At 39.4% G+C, this 18,149-nt stretch overlaps 2 protein-coding genes across 3 annotated transcripts; both read left to right on the top strand.

Annotated features, from left to right (window-relative positions):
* The first annotated feature begins 331 nt into the window (after positions 1-331).
* On the top strand, positions 332-3,546 carry LOC110495546. Of its 2 annotated transcripts, none has more exons than XM_036982365.1 (5): positions 332-591; positions 926-1,243; positions 1,453-1,576; positions 2,114-2,153; positions 2,940-3,546. In XM_036982365.1, the coding sequence occupies exons 1-5, from the start codon at positions 522-524 to the stop codon at positions 3,030-3,032; spliced, it is 645 nt and encodes a 214-aa protein (XP_036838260.1). In that variant the 5' UTR covers positions 332-521; the 3' UTR covers positions 3,033-3,546. The 2 variants fall into 2 exon arrangements, with proteins under 2 accessions (XP_036838260.1, XP_036838259.1); XM_036982364.1 differs by having other exon boundaries at positions 333-591; positions 2,093-2,153.
* Positions 3,547-13,019: 9,473 nt separating this feature from the next.
* On the top strand, positions 13,020-17,200 carry LOC118965234 (OX-2 membrane glycoprotein-like). The gene is made up of 5 exons (XM_036982363.1): positions 13,020-13,238; positions 13,406-13,747; positions 14,751-15,077; positions 15,697-15,795; positions 16,016-17,200. The coding sequence occupies exons 1-5, from the start codon at positions 13,199-13,201 to the stop codon at positions 16,078-16,080; spliced, it is 873 nt and encodes a 290-aa protein (XP_036838258.1). The 5' UTR covers positions 13,020-13,198; the 3' UTR covers positions 16,081-17,200.
* The last annotated feature ends 949 nt before the right edge of the window (positions 17,201-18,149 follow it).

Raw genomic sequence — 18,149 nt, 5'->3', positions numbered from 1 at the left:
TTCTGGGCTCTATTTCATAAGTAAGCAGGGTTTATAAATGAGGCCCCTGGACTTTATTGCCCTGCTGCAGATGTATCAATAAGGCATTGGTATATAAAATGTCATAATTGAATGATTATAATAATTAGTTATATCATAAACATTTCCTGTTATAACCTGGAGGACCAGATGTAACCATCACTTACATACACAGTAACCCCCCTGTCTTGTGGTTGTCAGAATCTATCATTGTTTCTAGAGCAGGAAGTGGACCTCTTGACATGTGTATTTATTGTTATGTAGTACGTGGTGGTTGCACTGCATAGCCCTTAGACACAGCCCACTAGATGTATTGTCATTGTGAAAGTCACACATAGAAGCTAGAATACATTTACACAGCACCACTTCCTCCTCTCAGCCAGCACCAGATCATGTAACTGTTTCATACCTGTCAAAGGACCATCACTTTGGTTTGCCTTTTGTTCTGCCGTCGGTCTGAGCAGAAAATATTGAACTAACATTTGGTTTGGCAGTGGGTCAGTATGTGTGGAAGACGTGCATTCAGTCTTTCTCTGCTTCTGCTGGTGTGGTGTGTGTGCACAGCCTTTGAAGGTAAAATTTTTCCTGTTCTCAAACACACAGCATGCATGTACAGTTTGTACAACACTGAAAAAGGAAAGGGGTCCTGTCCTCATGTTTCATTTGTTAAATTTTAACGGCATTATCATTACCTCGTATAAGAATAGGAGTTCTATTCAGCACAATCTGAACTGCATTTATGGAAGCAGAAACATTTGCGTCAGAATGTATATATATATACGCACACACACACACACACACAACTTTCTCTTATGCAACAAACTGGGCATTGCAATTGTAGTCAATGCAAAACAAACATTTTAAATGAAACAATACACTTACAACCCATTTCCCTTCATGTTTACAGAGATTCAAGTGAAAACATTGGAAAAAGGAGCAGATTTGGGCACTCTTTCCTGTCCAAACCAAACCATTAATAACATGACGTATGTAATATGTAAGATAGATAGAGTGAAAAGTGGTGGGAGTGAGTGTCGAGTGTCTCTTCGGTTTGGCCATAATGGTACAGACAGCACTTGTGACCCCAGAGTCATACTACAGAAAGAGAGTGGTGGAGTGTTTCTACACATCACCAACATACAACCATCTGATGAAGGGAACTACACCTGTGAGTGTGTACATAATGGAGGAACACATTTTTTGCATCTCAATATTTCTGTCAATGGTAAGTGTTTGGTTTGCGTGTCACATTTAGCTTGAACTGTGAATGTTTGCTCTCATTTAGTCACTTCTACCATCTCAGTCCAAGTGAACTGGATTGTATCAAAAACAGTCTTCAAATTGAGCATCTGTCAACAATGTAAATGACCAGAGTGGAGGAAGAGAAACAAGCCATATCGGATCACAATGAGTTATTCCCCTTTTCTTTTTCAGGATCCCATGTCACAAACAACCTTTCTTTCTTACGTCCTTTCCATGTCATGATAATAACAGCCTTTGCAGGATTTGTAGCCGTCGTGGTCCTTGTTGGAATAATCAGGAGGAAACGTAATCTCAAGTAAGAGATTCTTGTTAGCTTGTTAAAAGAAAAGTTGATTGATATTTGACATATTTGGTAATTGAATGAATCAATTCCTTTGTTATGGAGGTACTGTAATAATATAATGTAGGTTCAAGCTCAAATAGCAATCTGATCTACAATTGATATAGAGAACTATGGGACTCAGAAATATGTGGTAGGCTATACTTTAGGTCCAAGATTTGTTTGTGCTCGCTTGCCAACTAAATGTCAATGGTGTGACTATGAGTGACAAAGAGCTGCCAATAGAGCATGAACAGTTAAAACTGAGATCATATGAAATACCCTGATGTATGATATAGGCTACTTGACCTACGTTAAAGTCTGACTCGATAAGGTTATTGTAGGTCACTAATAACTGAACTGTTGAGGTTTCTCACTTCCTGCCTTGTCAAAAATGAGTGCCGGACAAAAACATTCATGCAGCCAAGCACAAACATTTTGCTCCAGAAAGCATCTGCTGTGTAAACCATGTTATGTTACGTTCATTCACAGGTCTTCTGTTCTTTTACACAGCAAGAGAACACAGAAGAAAGCGGTGTACACTTTTAAGGAGGTGATGCAACTGTCTTTTCTGTCAGGGCTGTTACTGCTTGATGTTACCTGGAGTCATAAGACTGTCAGGGCTGTTACTGCTTGATGTTACCTGGAGTCGTAAGACTGTCAGGGCTGTTACTGCTTGATGTTACCTGGAGTCATAAGACTGTCAGGGCTGTTACTGCTTGATGTTACCTGGAGTCGTAAGACTGTCAGGGCTGTTACTGCTTGATGTTACCTGGAGTCGTAAGACTGTCAGGGCTGTTACTGCTTGATATTACCTGGAGTCGTAAGACTGTCAGGGCTGTTACTGCTTGATGTTACCTGGAGTCGTAAGACTGTCAGGGCTGTTACTGCTTGATGTTACCTGGAGTCGTAAGACTGTCAGGGCAATTACTGCTTGATGTTACCTGGAGTCATAAGACTGTCAGGGCTGTTACTGCTTGATGTTACCTGGAGTCGTAAAACTGTCAGGGCTGTTACTGCTTGATGTTACCTGGAGTCGTAAGACTGTCAGGGCTGTTACTGCTTGATATTACCTGGAGTCGTAAGACTGTCAGGGCTGTTACTGCTTGATGTTACCTGGAGTCGTAAGACTGTTAGGGCTGTTCTTGCTTCTTCTGTTACCTGTAGTCGTAAGACTGTCAGGGCTGTTATTGCTTGCTGTTACCTGTAGTCGTAAGGAATCTGCAGACTATGCTCTTTCACATTTTCAATTGAATTTGCCAACATTTACAAATATTTCCAAAGCCCCATATGAGATTTTACAGTGTAATATGTTGACATATTGTTAATGTCTTTGTAGGTGGAGCAACAGGACATTGAGCCCTACAGCACGTTCACAAGGAGAGACAATGGGCTTTACTCAACTCTCCAGCTGACACCTTCTAACCCCTGACCTCTGGCACCGTTGACCAATGACGACATGGCATTAGACACCTTTTTCTATCACTAGGGGTTAAATACTATTTCACCAGCCCTGGATATACAACTGTACAGTATGTCCATTTACTGGATATCTTGATTACTGTAATGCCCCTATTTTTACAGCTGATACGCCGACTTAATATAATTTTATTGATTGGTTACTGACACCTGGCTGAATAGGTCCTGTACTGTAGATCGTCTTCTGTTGCTGTAAATATCAGCACTTACTGTATGAATCATGCACATTCTGTTACGTAGAACCAATGTTCCCGTGGACAGATGTGATCATGTGCATTTCCACCAGGTGTCAGTGTTTTGGATTGGTAAAAGATATTCCCTGCAGCAGTATGTACAGTCATCATCACAACATGCTTCATGACAATGCATTGTCCTTGCTTTCAATGTTCCATCTCCATTTATCATGTAGGCCTCAAGTTTAGAGATGTAACGACAAAACTAAACCGTTCATTAAAACTTAATTTCCAAACAGATCCATGAAGTCTATAGTAATATGTATAATGTATTGGCTGTATGCATCTTTTATTTATTTTTCCTTTAAGTCAGTTAAGAACAAATTCTTATTTTCAATGACGGCCTAGGAACAGTGGGTTGGTTAACTGCCTGTTCAGGGGCAGAACGACAGATTTGTCAGCTCGGGGATTTGAACTTGCAACCTCCCAGTTACGAGTCCAACACTCTAACCACTAGGCTACCCTGCCACCCCATCTAACCCAGCATGTACACTCTAGAGGAAAACTCACCATTATCTACATCAGGCTTATATGATATAAGAACCCTTCAGCCTTGTGGTGGTGCAGAATCTATCATTGTTTGTGTATAAAGGAGGAAGTGAACCTGTTGATGTGGCTGTAGTTAATAATTCGGCCTCGTGGTGCTTTGCAAAGACCAGGATGCACTAGCAGAGGTCCAAGTGTTTCTGTGAAACAGTAAGACAGGTAGAAGCTAGAAAGCAGCACCACTTCCTCCTCTCAGCTCTCAAGGTCCATTATGACTAGTCAACCCAAGTTTTACTTTGTTTCTCTGTTGAACAAGTAACGTTGGATAGACGTTGAGTTCTGTACTCAGTCTCAGCAGACAACATTGAGTAATGTTTGGTTCTGCAGTTGGCCAGTGTGTTTGTATTCAGGCTACTTCTGCTTCTGCTGCTGTGGGATGCAGTTAGTCAATAAGCAATCAACTTCACTACTAATGCTCAATCTGAAAACCATGAAACAGGACACTCAATCTGTTTCCCTTCATGTTGGCAGTGACTGAAATAAAGACATCTGTCTGCCCAAAAAATGTTTGTAACATAAGTTAGAGTGATAAGTGGAGGGGAAGGACTGTCAAGTGTAATTTCGGACCAACCATAATGGTACAGACTTCACTTGTGACCCCAGAGTCACACTGCAGACAGAGAATGACAGAGTGTTTCTACACATCACCAACATACAACCATCTGATGAAGGGAATTACACCTGTGAGTGTATACATAATGGAGGAACATCATTTTTTTCATTTCAATATTTCTGTCAAAGTGTTTCTACACAGTGTTTGGTCTGATGGTGTATATCATCTCTGCTCACTTCACTGAAATTCAGTGACCTTTAACTTGCGTGATGTGGTGTGTGATAACGAAAGTCACAGTTGACAGAAATGTTATAGGTGCAAAATCCTCTCACAAGCTCCCTCACACACCACAGGGGCCTCATTTATAACCATTGCGTAACTTTCACACTAATGCGTGTGCCATTTCTGATATGACTGGGCACCTGCATGTTTCCAATTATAAATGAGACCTGTCTTGAAACTGTATGCGCATGAAAGAGTATTAAAACTCTGCCTGAAAATGCCCATCATTCAGCTGTGATTGGTCCTGTTGCACCAAAACAAACAAAAAAGTGTCAAGGGAAGCCAGTGTGGATTTGGCTTCAGACCAATCACATCACAAGCCAAATGTCTTTATTGACAGAAAAAAACATGAATTGTTGCATCTCGTTGTGTTGTACTACGGTGGCTAACTAGCTAGATAAAAATCTGCCCTTTCCTAGCCATGGATGGAGATTTAGACTTGCGGTTTAACTTAATTCTCTGTACTGGCCAATGATTATAACGTTGATTCTGATCCAACCATAAATTAATATATTGTGCCCCTGGCTTGAGAGGATGGAAGTTCAACATGTAGCTAGATGAAGTAGGTTCATGTTAACTAGTTGGCCAGACGTATTGTTGTCCATCACAGGAAGTGAGTCTAGTGAGCTGGTATTTTATCCAGGTAGCCTAGGACAATAAAAACTTAAAGTGTGTACTGTTTGACAGAGTTCTAGACTGTTTAGGAAACATGAGAGGGATGGCTGTGACGGCATTCCACCTCCTCTTCTGAGGAGGAGAAGCGAGAAGGATCGGAGGACATGTCACGTTCTGACCTTTATTTCCGTTGTTTTGTATTTATTTAGTATGGTCAGGGCCTGAGTTGGGTGGGCAGTCTATGTTTTCGGCCTAGTATGGTTCTCAATCAGAGGCAGGTGTCATTAGTTGTCTCTGATTGAGAATCATACTTAGGTAGCCTGGGTTGCACTGTTTGTTTGTGGGTGATTGTCTATGTTGATGGCTTGTTTCAGCACAGGTCTCATTTTGTAGCTTCACGGTCGAATTTGGTTTATTGTTTTGGTTACTCGTTTGTATAGTGTTCAGTCTTTCTTGATTTAAAGATTTACCATGGACACTTACCACGCCGCATTTTGGTCTTCCGATCCATCTCGCCTCTCCTCTTCAGATGAAGAGGAGGACGACCGTGACAGGACCAATGCGCAGCGTGGTAAGTGTCCATAACGTTTATTTAAAGACAAACTGAACACTATGAAATACAAAACAATAAACATGAAACGAACAAAACCGAAACAGTACCTGTGGCAACAAACACTCACACGGAAACAAACACCCACAAACCAAAAGTGAAACCCAGGCTACCTAAGTATGATTCTCAATCAGAGACAACTAACGACACCTGCATCTGATTGAGAACCATACTAGGCTGAACTCAAAACCCCAAGATAGAAAAACACACAGACTGCCCACCCCAACTCACGCCCTGACCATACTAAATAAAGACAAAACAAAGGAAATAAAGGTCAGAACGTGACAATGGCATTGGTGTTTCTCTGCAAGTAGGGTGAGTCAACATGTTTATTCTACTTGCACGCACACACAGAAATCAGTACCATGGACAGCCACATATTTAGCTTATGTTGATTGGACTAAATAGTTTTGGGTATCTTTTAGTTATCACTTTATTAGACTAAGCATAGGTGATTAGATGTTGAAATGGTGCTGGAATAGTGGAGGCAGCTGTGACTCGAGGTAACTCTCCATGGTCCTAAACCAATAGTTGTTTAGTAGTCTGAAAATGTTGGAAACATTACCTTGTTTGACAATGCTGTAGGTCACATAACTGTTTGTTACATAGCAATATGTTTTGTAGACTTCACCAGACAGATGTTGATCTCAGTTATATACTGTAATTAATTTAAAAAAGGTGTGGTTGAATTTATTCTGCCACTGTGTTTTCTTATCATCTCAGCCTTTAGGTCTATATATCATGGTGTCCAGGCAAATTAACTAACAGGTTACAGAGCAAACAATGCAATTATCACAACACATAGGTTGTAATATGGCTTTTTTTCTGGATTGGCTTCCCGGTGATTTTACCAACGCATCCCTACTGGTGCACGTACATTCTGGGCTCTATTTCATAAGTAGGCAGGGTTTATAAAATGAGGCCCCTGGACTTTATTGCCCTGCTGCAGATGTATTAAAAAGTAATTTGTATTTAAAAGTTAATAATTGAATGACTATAATAAAAATGCTGAATCATAATCACAGCAGTTGGTAGGTTCATTTCCTGTTATTAACCTGGAGGACTGGATCTAACCATCACTTACATACACTTGATATAAACCCCCCTCAGTCTTGAAGAGCTGTCAGAATCTATCATTGTTGCTAGAGAAGGGAAGATGAGCTCTTGACACATAGTTTATTATATGTAGTGGTTGTACTGCAGAGCCCAAGGGATGTATTGTCAGTGTGAAAGTAACACAGAAAATAGAATACAGTTGCACAGCCGAGAGGAAGTGGTGCTATCACAAGATTATGTGACTGGATACAACCTGTCAAAGGACCACAACTTTGGTTTGACTTTTGTTCTACTGTTGGTCCGAGCAGAAAATATTGGACCAACGTCTGGTTCTGCAGTGGGTCATTATGTGTGGAAGACGTGCCTTGAGGCTTTCTCTGCTTCTGCTGGTGTGGGGTGTGGGCACAGTCTTTTAACATAAGATTTGTCCTGTTATCAAACACACAGCATGCACAACACTGAAAGAGGTCCGGTCCTCTGATATTAATGAAATGTTAATGTGTCAGCATTACCTTGTATAACAATAGGAGTTCCACTCAGCACCATTTGAACTGCATTCAGGGAAGCAGCAACATTTGATTCAGAATATTCTCATTCATTTATGAATGTGTAATAAAAAAAAATGTTTTTTACACACCTTTCACTAATGCAAAACAAATGGTGCATTGTAATGCTAGTCAATGCAAAATAAACATTTTAATTTAAACAATATACTCACAAGCCATGTCCCTTCATTTTTACAGAGATTCAAGTAGAAACATTGGAAACAGGAGCAGATTTAGGAACTCTTACCTGCCCAAACCATTAACGACATTATTTATGTAATATGTAAGCTAGAGTGATAGGTAGTGGGAATGACTGTCAAGTGTCATATCTGACCAAAAAAATATTGGTACAGACAGCACTTGTGACCCCAGAGTCACACTACAGAAAGAGAGTGACAGAGTGTTTCTACACATCACCAACATACAACCATCTGATGAAGGGAACTACACATTGTAGAATAATAGTGAAGACATCAAAACTATGAAATAACACACGGAATCATAGCATCCAAAAAAGTGTTAAACTAATAAAAATATATTTTAAATTCTTCAAAGTAGCCATCCTTTGCCTTGATGACAACTTTGCACACTCTTGGCAGTCTCTCAACCAGCTTCATGGAGGTAGTCACTTGGAATGCGTTTGCAACAGTTTGAAGGAGTTCCCACATATGCTGAGCACTGGTTGGCTGCTTTTCCTTCACTCTGCGGTCCAACTCATCCCAAACCATTTCAATTGGGTTGAGGTTGGGTGATTGTGGAGGTCAGGTCATCTGATGCAGCACTCCATCACTTTCCTTCTTGGTCAAATAGTCCTTATACAGCCTGGAGGTGTGTTGGGTTAGGGTCTTTTACCAAATAGGGCTATCTTTTGTATACCACACCTACCTTGTCACAATACAACTGATTGGCTCAAATGCATTAAGGAAAGAAATTCCACAAATTAACAAGGCACACCTGTTAATTGAAATGCATTCCTGGTGACTACTTCATGAAGCTGGTTGAGAAAATGCCAAGAGTTTGCACAGCTGTAATCAAGGCAAAGGGTGGCTACTTTAAAGAATCTCAAAGAAAAAATAGTTTGGTAACTACATGATTCCATGTGTTATTTCATAGTTTTGATGTCTTCACTGTTATTCTACAACTTAGAAAATAGTAAAAATAAATAAAAACCCTTGAATGAGTAGGGGTGTCCAAACTTTTGACTGGCACTGTGTATGCATGCATGCATGTGTGTGTGTAGTACCAGAGCGAACCATAGTATTTCTATGGCTCCCTCTGGTTTTAGTGTTGCTGAACAGTAGAGCCAGGCCACGAGTGTCTGTCACCTCCACAGCAACATGCATTATTAAATCAGTCATTTTAGTTCCTGGTTTTTTTTTAAAGAAACAAAAAGGAAAATAAAACTGCAGTTCCACTAGGTGTCGCTGTGCTGCATTTGAAAAAGGACTGCGGTATGAACGGATAGTGATGCAACATTTCTGAAGTAAAAATTCCAGAAAAGTGTCCTGTCTGATGACATATGTGAATGCTTTATATTTGTGTAAGAGCCTTGCGTCATCTGATGGTACTGAATTATCTCCATACTTTAGACTTACCGTTGAGTTTGTAACATATTTTATATGGTCTATATTCTGTACTGTAGACTACATCAATTGTTAAGAAATATGTGTTTCAGAAATGATCATCTTTGTATTTTCACTGTGTCTGTTTTTATATACATTAGATACATAGGTGTTGAGATGCAGCTGGAATCATCCTCTGGTTGAGTGAGACAGCGTCACATGCATCAATGTCACCACAGTAATTTAAGACCACAACAGCTAACCAGAATATTAAACAGGTTCTTCCCAAGATATAATGAAAATGTTTGGTTCAGATATTTGGATTAGAACACACCTTTTTACTCAATTTCCCCTGTCAAGGGTTTTTATCAAAACTACATATGTACACAATTTGCCCCTACAGTGTTGTGACACTGTACACACTGCAGTACAGAAGCCCTGGAGAAGTTTCTTCCATCTGGTTACTGGCCCGCCTCTCTAAACTAGGCTACTTTCAGTTTTACCAGATAACTCTTAGTACACATTCCAATACCCTTTATACAATCACAGGATATCAAAGTGTACAGTGATTTCTGATAATGAGTGTCTACTGTAAGTATCATTATGACTGCTCTCCTTTCCTGGAATTGGAGTCGGTTACTACCGAGGCCATGGAGAGTGGCCCAGAGTATTGAAATAACCCTCCGGTAGTGGATCCTCTTTCATTTTATTCCTTCCTACAGTAACCATGACTCAGACCTTCTCTTCGGCCACTCCCCGAGACACCCTCTGAGATCAGCCATCATTGATGGTGACCCTGAAGTGGGCTCAGGGATTCGAACCAGCAACCTTTCGGTTATTGGCCCAACGCTGTTAACCGCAAGGCTACCTGCCACCCTTAGGCTGCTCCTAGCTAGACTGTAAATGGTCAAATTACAGAGTGATGGGATTATACTTTAATAGGACACGCAGTTTATGATGTAATAAAATGTACCATTACAATTATAACCCAATTATGATAATAAAATTAACTTTATTATACTCAGTGGTGGACCCAATTGTCATACTTAACGATACCATAATCAAAAATTAAAGTGAAAGTCAACCAGTAAAATACTACTTGAGTAAAAGTATTTGAATTTAAGTATAATTAAGTGGGGCAGCAGGTTGCCTAGTGGTTAGAACGTTGGGCCAGTAACCAAAAGGTTGCTGGATCGAATCCCTGAGCTGACAAGGCAAATATCTGTCGTTCTGCCCCTGAACAAGGTAGAACGACACTGTTCCCCGGTAGGCTCTCATTGTAAATAAGAATATGTTCTTAACTGACTTGCCTAGTTAAACAAAGGTAAAAACAATAATTAAGTATCAAATGTAAATGCAATTGCTAAAATATACTTAAGTAGCTAAAATAAAAGTAAAAATAATGTATAATTCCTTATATTAAGCAAACCAGACAACATTTACAAACAAAAGATGTGTGTTTAGTGAGTCCGTCAGATATTCTCGAGAATTTGACCATTTTCCTGTCCTGCTAAACATTCAAAATATAACGAGTACCTTTGGGTGTCAGGGACAATGTATGGGAGTAAAAAGTACCTTATTTTATTTAGGAATGTAGTGGAGTAAAAGTTGTCAAAAAAATAAATAGCAAAGTAAAAGTACAGATATGCCCAAAAACTGCTGAAGTAGCACATGATAGTATTTTTACACCACTGGTTATACTAACGTGATGTTAACATCACCTTCAATTAATGAAGTCACATAAGTATCTAAAGAGCTTTCAGTTTCACTTGTGTCATGCAACTAGTGTTTTCTATCTACTGGGGCAGTGGACTTCCCCCTTTTGCTATGCAATTCAGACACAGTCACTCACTACACATCTCCTAGGAAGAGGAAATTCCACAACCCCTAACACCAGACTAACAATGAAGACCAGCAACCACCAGGATGAGAATCTGGGAACTTCCTACTGACACAATTACCAGAACAGCATTTCATGTGAGAAGCATGTTGAAGAAACTCTGTGAACCCCTATGATAGACACACTACTTACTGTAATAGATTTCAAATCTTGAAAATGTCTCACTCATAGAATGCTCACCTTATTACCATAACACGGAGTCATCATTTCCCACATTGTAAAATGTTTTTGTACAGTACCAGTCAAAAGTTTGGAAACCTACTCATATAAGGGTTTTAATTTATTTTAACTATTTTATAAATTGCAGAATAATGGTGAAGAAATCAAAACTATGAAATGACACATATCATGTAGTAACCAAAAAAGTGTATAATATATTTTATATTTGAGGATCTTCAAAGTAGTTTGCTTTGCCTTGACAGCTTTGCACACTCTTGGCATTCTCTCAACCAGCTTCATGAGGTAGTCACCTGGAATGTATTTTAATTAACACGCGTGCCTTGTTAAAAGTTAATTTGTGGAATTTCTTTCCTTCTTAATGCATTTCAGCCAATCAGTTGTTTTGTGACAAGGTAGGTGTGGTTTACAGATGATAGCCCTACTTGATAAAATACAAAGTCCATATTATGGCAAGAAGAGCCCAAAAACGCTCAGAGAAACGACAGTCCATCATTACTTTAAGACATGGAGGTCAATCTATCCAGAAAATTTCGAGAACTTTTAAAGTTTCTTCAAGTGCAATCACAAAAACCCTCAATCACTATGATGAAACTGGCTCTAATGAGGGCCGCCACAGGAAAGGAAGACCCATAGATAAAGTAATTAGAGTTACCAGCCACAGAAATTGCAGCCCAAATAAATGCTTCACAGAGTTCAAGTAACACACACCTCAACATCAACTGTTCAGATGAGACTGCATGAGTTACGCCTTCATGGTCAGATTGCTGCAAAGAAATCACTACTAAAGGACACCAATAATATGAAGAGACTTGCTTGGGCCAAGAAACACTAGCATTGGACATTAGACCGGTGGAAATCTGTCCTTTGGTCTGATGAGTCCAAATGTTATATTTTTGGTTCCAACCACCGTATCTTTGTGAGACGCAGAGTAGGTGAACGGATGATCTCCACATGTGTGGTTCCCACCGTGAAGCGTGGAGGTGTGATGGTGCTTTGCTGGTGACACTGTCTGTCATTTATTTAGAATTCAAGGCACACTTAACCAGCATGGCTACCACAGCATTCTGCAGTGATACGCCATCCCATCTGGTTTGTGCTTAGTGGGACTATCATTTGTTTTTCAACAGGTCAATGACCCAACACACCTCCAGGCTGTATAAGGACTATTTGACCAAGAAGTAGAGTGATGGAGTGCTGCATCAGATGGCCTCCACAATCACCCAACCTCTACCCAATTGAGATGGTTTGGGATGAATTGGACCGCAGGAAAAGCAGCCAACAAGTGCTCAGCATATGTGGGAACTCCTTCAAGATAGTTGGAAAAGCATTCCAGGTGAAGCTAGTTGAGAGAATGCCAAGAGTGTGCAAAGCGGTCAAAGGCAAAAGAGTGGCTACTTTGAAAAATCTAAAATATATTTTGATTTGTTTAACACTTATGGTTACTACATGATTCCATATGTGTTACTTCATAGTTTTGATGTCTTCACTACTATTCTAAAACGTAGAAACTAAAAATAAAGAAAAACCCTTGAATGATTAGGTGTGTCCAGACTTTTGACTGGTACTGTAGATTGACTGAAATCTATGTTCATCAAGTGTAGGCATGTTAAGTTTCTGGGGTGGAGCATTAGCAGCCAAGTGGTTTGGAACTTGCTGTGGTTACAGTAGCCTTTCGATACCCTTGATGTGGTGACCTCTACATTGTAGTTTTGTTTGGCACAGAGCATGTGAACCAAAAAAATGTTACGTCAAAATAAATACATTTCCGCGTTTATTTTGTTGCAATGACGTCATTCAGCTTCAGCCTAATGTGCGCCACACAAAAAAATAATACTAACAGTTCCTTCTTGTCACGTTGTAATTGGCTACTGCCGGGAACCACTGGGGAACTAGGCTACTCTATACCTACCCCCTCAACAATTTAAGGGCTTTCCAAAAACAATCTGACTCACTTCACGTGCAACTAACGAAGCAATATATTATGGTCCAACGTGAGAAACAAAACCAAGAGTTTAAGTCAACATTCACCAGCTGAGAATGAATACTTTTCTCGTTCTCTTCTGCCTGCTCTCTGAAGGTAAATAGTTTTCCATGGCTTCTGACTAGGGGTTGATTCTGCTCATATAAGATGAGATGGGTTAGGTAAACAACATTTCCACGTTTGACAGGTTATTGATTATTTTGTATGTAGGCTAAACTTGTTTTTATTTATTTACCTATTAACTTGCCTTCTTCCTTTTGTAGCGGTCTCTGTCAACGTCGTAGCTAGAGGAGACACCAGGGTTGACTTCAATGCCGACGCATCATATACCTGCACCCATGCGGACCCGACAGGTGTGCTGCAAGTCACCTGGCAGAGGCTGTTCAAAGACGACTCGGTGGAGAATCTGGCCACCTACAGCAAGCGGTTTGGAGCTCAAATCATAGACCCGCACCGAGGCAAGGTGGTTTTCACGGAGGCATCTCTCAACTCGACGTCTATTACCGTGAAGAACGTAACATGGGCAGACGAAGCCTGCTATATTTGTTCCTTCAATGTTTACCCGAGTGGATCAAGACGCAAGCAGACGTGTCTTACCGTTCAAGGTATTTAATGCACTGAATAATAACAGTTTTAGGGCGTACCTCTATTGTTCTCTATTCAGTTGAAGTTACAACATTTTAATGTAAGTGATATTGTAACTCAAAATAATAATCGTAGGTCAGCACAGGTACAAGCACACCTGGTCAACTAATTATTCAGCCCTTGATTAGACCTAGTTGAATCAGGTGTGCTGGTATAGAAGTGGAAGTCACTGGGGGTATCCTTGGAGATTATATTTTTTTGGGAAACACTCTTATCGAGCATTCATAAAGACTTCATAAGCAATACATACAGTTAATTCGGAAAGTATTCAGACCCCTTGACTTTTTTCACATTGTGTTGCATTACAGCCTCAAATGTAGTAAAAGTTTTTTTTTTTTAATGATTTGCAAAAATGTCTAAACATGTTTTTGCTTTGTCATTATGGGGTATTGCGTGTAGATTGAGGAATTTGTATTTATTTCATACATTTTAGAATAAGCCTGTAAGGTAACTAAATGTGGAAACATGGAAGAGGTTTGAATACTTTACGAATGTACTGTAGATGCTAAACTAATACATTTATAAGCAAAACCCCCAATACATGTAATATAAAGGTCCTTACATCTGGTGCTTCGCTAAATATAGAATAATCCTTTAGTCAGCCTTTACAGCAGGACATTTGCGAAGGAATGATATCCGAATAATACAGTATGGGCAGTTTATTAGGGGTTTTATTAGGGGAATATAAACACTATAGTTTAGAACACAGCTAACTTCAACTATAAAATCAACATATTGGCATTGTTACATCACTGGCAGGATTTCCCAAAAATGTCTGAATCCCAAAACTGTCTGAACGACCATGAACTCTGCTGCATTAATAAGGGACATTTGCTGGTGTCAAAACATTTATGAAAACATGATACATATTTTGAAAGCTATTCTTAATTGATCTGTCTGGTAAAATAAGTCATATAAATAAAATCAATATGATCTAATATTCCCTGTTTCATCTATTCAAAGGTTTATCTGAAGTGAGAGCCACAATGCACAAAGTCCCCAGCACTGAACCTAAAGCAGACATGGAAGTTGTGGTCAGCTGCTCTGCCACGGGTAAACCAGCACCTTGGATCCAATGGAACTTATCTGCTGCAGCACTCATAAAGACACCTAACAACTGGACTGTCATTAACACAGACCAAACTGTCACAGCCAATAGCAACATCACCCTCCAACTGTTGCCAGGCTCCGGGGGATACGTGGACTGTATCGTAAACAATGGGATGAGGACACAGAGACACGAGCGGGTCCTGCTTCCTATTCTCCCTGTAGAGAGGGAGGTTGAAGAGGGTACGTAATGTTGACGTGTCATATACTTCTAAACCATACTCTTTTAGCGTGTCAGAATGGTCCAACTTGAAAACATTGTGAAAACAACATCATCCCTAGCCTTATAAATAGTTTGCCAAATTCTTGATGTTAATAGTAAACATTTACATTTGGATACATGAATTTGGCATTCTATTTAACAGGCTACATCATCCCCAGGGGCATGTCGTGATAGCCTTGTGACCAACATCATCGTGCAATAGTGCAACATTCTGTTTCCTGAAAACAGAACGCAGCGATTTCAGGCTGGTTCCAAGAGGCTAATGTTGTGATGCTATTAGTGCTGTTAGTAATCTTATCTCACCAGTTGGGTTTAATATTGACCACCATGGCAAGGCATCACGAGTCACTCCCTTTTTAAAATCCCACTGTAGTCAAGTGTTGTGTTGAATTCTGGGTAGTTTCCAGATCCTCAGGGATGCTACGTGATGGATGATATGATTGGATAGATGGGACAGAACATGTTATTCAAACTGAATGCATTAAAAAGGAAGGGTGTAAAATTCCTTGTTTTTCTCTTCGGAGTAAATGCTGTCTCTCCAAACACATGCTCACTGGAATTTCATGTTTCACCTTCCAGATGACAAGAGGACATCCCCGTGGGCGGTTGCCATTCCAGTGTTCCTAATCATTTCCCTTTTAGTCATCTTGGGTTGTGTCGAGCTTCAAAAGAAAAAAGGTGAGTCCACACAAGATTATCTGTAATATCTAATATCTTTATTTTAACCGTCTTAGTAAGACAAGTGGAATGAATTGAGTCATCAACTCTATATATGGTTCTGTCTTTTATCAAATAAACTGAATAAACTGCATGCCTTGGAGCTCAGGAATGTTTATGGATAACGTCCTTTTAGATTCACTGTAGTACAGTATAGTAACCTTCACATTCTCTCTGGCAGGTTGCAGGCAAGCAGCGTTGGCAACCACAGCAGACGAGCAGGACCGTCTTAGGAGCATTGTGTAAACATCTGTCTGTTGTTGCTGCCCGTGCTTATATGCACTGTAGCTGACCGCTGTTTTTGTTGAGGACTGGAGCACCTGTTGTTACTGAGCCTGGATGTTGAACCTTGTTGAATCATTCTTACACAGTCATAAATAAGCTAATTAACACATGCATTATACAAGCCATGATATGGTTAATGCTGTTTAGAAGTACTGAAATGGCACTTTTAGGTTTGAGAGATTGATGACCTCTTGTAGGTGAGTGTTGTGATATGAGGTAGGTTTACTTGTTGTCTGGCTACCCAAACTCCTTGCTCCAGCCAAATGTTACGCCAAAGGACAGTTTCTTCTTCGCAATGAGTCTGGATTTGAGTACCTCCCCAGCTTTTCACCGAATGCCAATACATTCGGGGCCATCTGATTTGTCCGGTAAGGATGGATTGAGTCAGAGCTAGAACATACGTGGGTAAAACAGCAGTTTGAAAAATTATCATTGGCTTTTACTCTGATTGGTTAGAGACAATCCAATCGCTGAAGACATTGTTTTGTGTCATGCCCCTCGTCACCACAAACAACTTAAATAATAACCCTACCCATATTCAGACTAAAGTATGTGGTGAAGGACAAAGCAGTGGGAGAATTTAGTTTGAGTCGTCAGGCTAGGTTACCTCATCTATTAGGACAGCACCACCTACTGTTTGACTGTACTTTATTATAACATACACCAAGTAGAATAGATGTATCTATTTATTTTATGTTCTAAATAACCTAGTAATTTATTTTATTTCAACCCACTTCAATATGATTGACCTTGTTGCACTTTTGTTCAAGTTAAGTTTACAGAGTATTGTTATTATAAATCTATGGAACTACAGATAGTTTTGTTGTTCTTCCTGTTATACCAGTGTAATGTGTGAATGTATTTGAGACCTTAGAATGTAATGATGATAATGCACATTTTTGCTCTTTGATATTTCGTCTTGTTTGAGTTTCTATTGTTATTTATTTTGATAATGTATGTTGCTTGTTGTGTTCGATTCCATTTCCACTTGATTTGACACTGTTTATAAAATCAGGCTATTATTCTTGCTTGATCTGTAAAATGTTTTAGATTGTTTAATCATTAAAAACATTATTTATATGGATTGTGTTACCACCTGTGATATAAAACTATATGCTGTATTTAATTTAAAAAACTGCCCATTGTCACCTTGTTTACAGTAACATCACCATTTAAAATCAGGGGTAGGTTTTTATAGCTCCTTGTTTACAGTAATATCACCATTTAAAATCAGGGGTAGGTTGTTATAGCTCCTTTTTTACAGTAACATCACCATTTAAAATCAGGGGTAGGTTGTTATAGCTCCTTGTTTACAGTAATCTCACCATTTAAAATCAGGGGTAGGTTGTTATAGCTCCTTGTTTACAGTAACATCACCATTTAAAATCAGGGGTAGGTTGTTATAGCTCCTTGTTTACAGTAATATCACCATTTAAAATCAGGGGTAGGTTGTTATAGCTCCTTGTTTACAGTAATATCACCATTTAAAATCAGGGGTAGATTGTTATAACTCCTCCTTGTTTACAGTAATAACACCATTTAAAATCAGGGGTAGGTTGTTATAGCTCCTTGTTTACAGTAATATCACCATTTAAAATCAGGGGTAGGTTGTTATAGCTCCTCCTTGTTTACAGTAATATCACCATTTAAAATCAGGGGTAGGTTGTTATAGCTCCTTGTTTACAGTAACATCACCATTTAAAATCAGGGGTAGGTTGTTATAGCTCCTCCTTGTTTACAGTAATATCACCATTTAAAATCATGGGTAGGTTGTTATAGCTCCTTGTTTACAGTAACATCACCATTTAAAATCAGGGGTAGGTTGTTATAGCTCCTCCTTGTTTACAGTAATATCACCATTTAAAATCAGGGGTAGATTGTTATAGCTCCTCCTTGTTTACAGTAATATCACCATTTAAAATCATGGGTAGTTTGTTATAGCTCCTTGTTTACAGTAACATCACCATTTAAAATCAGGGGTAGGTTGTTATAGCTCCTCCTTGTTTACAGTAATATCACCATTTAAAATC

Source organism: Oncorhynchus mykiss, chromosome 7, assembly GCF_013265735.2.
Source record: "Oncorhynchus mykiss isolate Arlee chromosome 7, USDA_OmykA_1.1, whole genome shotgun sequence".
In the NCBI taxonomy this organism is placed as follows: Eukaryota; Metazoa; Chordata; class Actinopteri; order Salmoniformes; family Salmonidae; genus Oncorhynchus; species Oncorhynchus mykiss.
This window is presented reverse-complemented; position numbering and strand designations above follow the sequence as displayed.

Excerpts from the sequence above, each read along its gene's own strand:
- LOC118965234 (XM_036982363.1), top strand. The coding sequence starts at position 13,199 with ATGAATACTTTTCTCGTTCTCTTCTGCCTGCTCTCTGAAG. Across the intron at positions 13,239-13,405 it reads CTTCTGCCTGCTCTCTGAAG|CGGTCTCTGTCAACGTCGTA; the intron begins GTAAATAGTTTT and ends TTCCTTTTGTAG. Across the intron at positions 15,796-16,015 it reads CGAGCTTCAAAAGAAAAAAG|GTTGCAGGCAAGCAGCGTTG; the intron begins GTGAGTCCACAC and ends TCTCTCTGGCAG.
- LOC110495546 (XM_036982364.1), top strand. The coding sequence starts at position 522 with ATGTGTGGAAGACGTGCATTCAGTCTTTCTCTGCTTCTGCTGGTGTGG. Across the intron at positions 592-925 it reads TGTGTGCACAGCCTTTGAAG|AGATTCAAGTGAAAACATTG; the intron begins GTAAAATTTTTC and ends TCATGTTTACAG. Across the intron at positions 2,154-2,939 it reads CGGTGTACACTTTTAAGGAG|GTGGAGCAACAGGACATTGA; the intron begins GTGATGCAACTG and ends ATGTCTTTGTAG.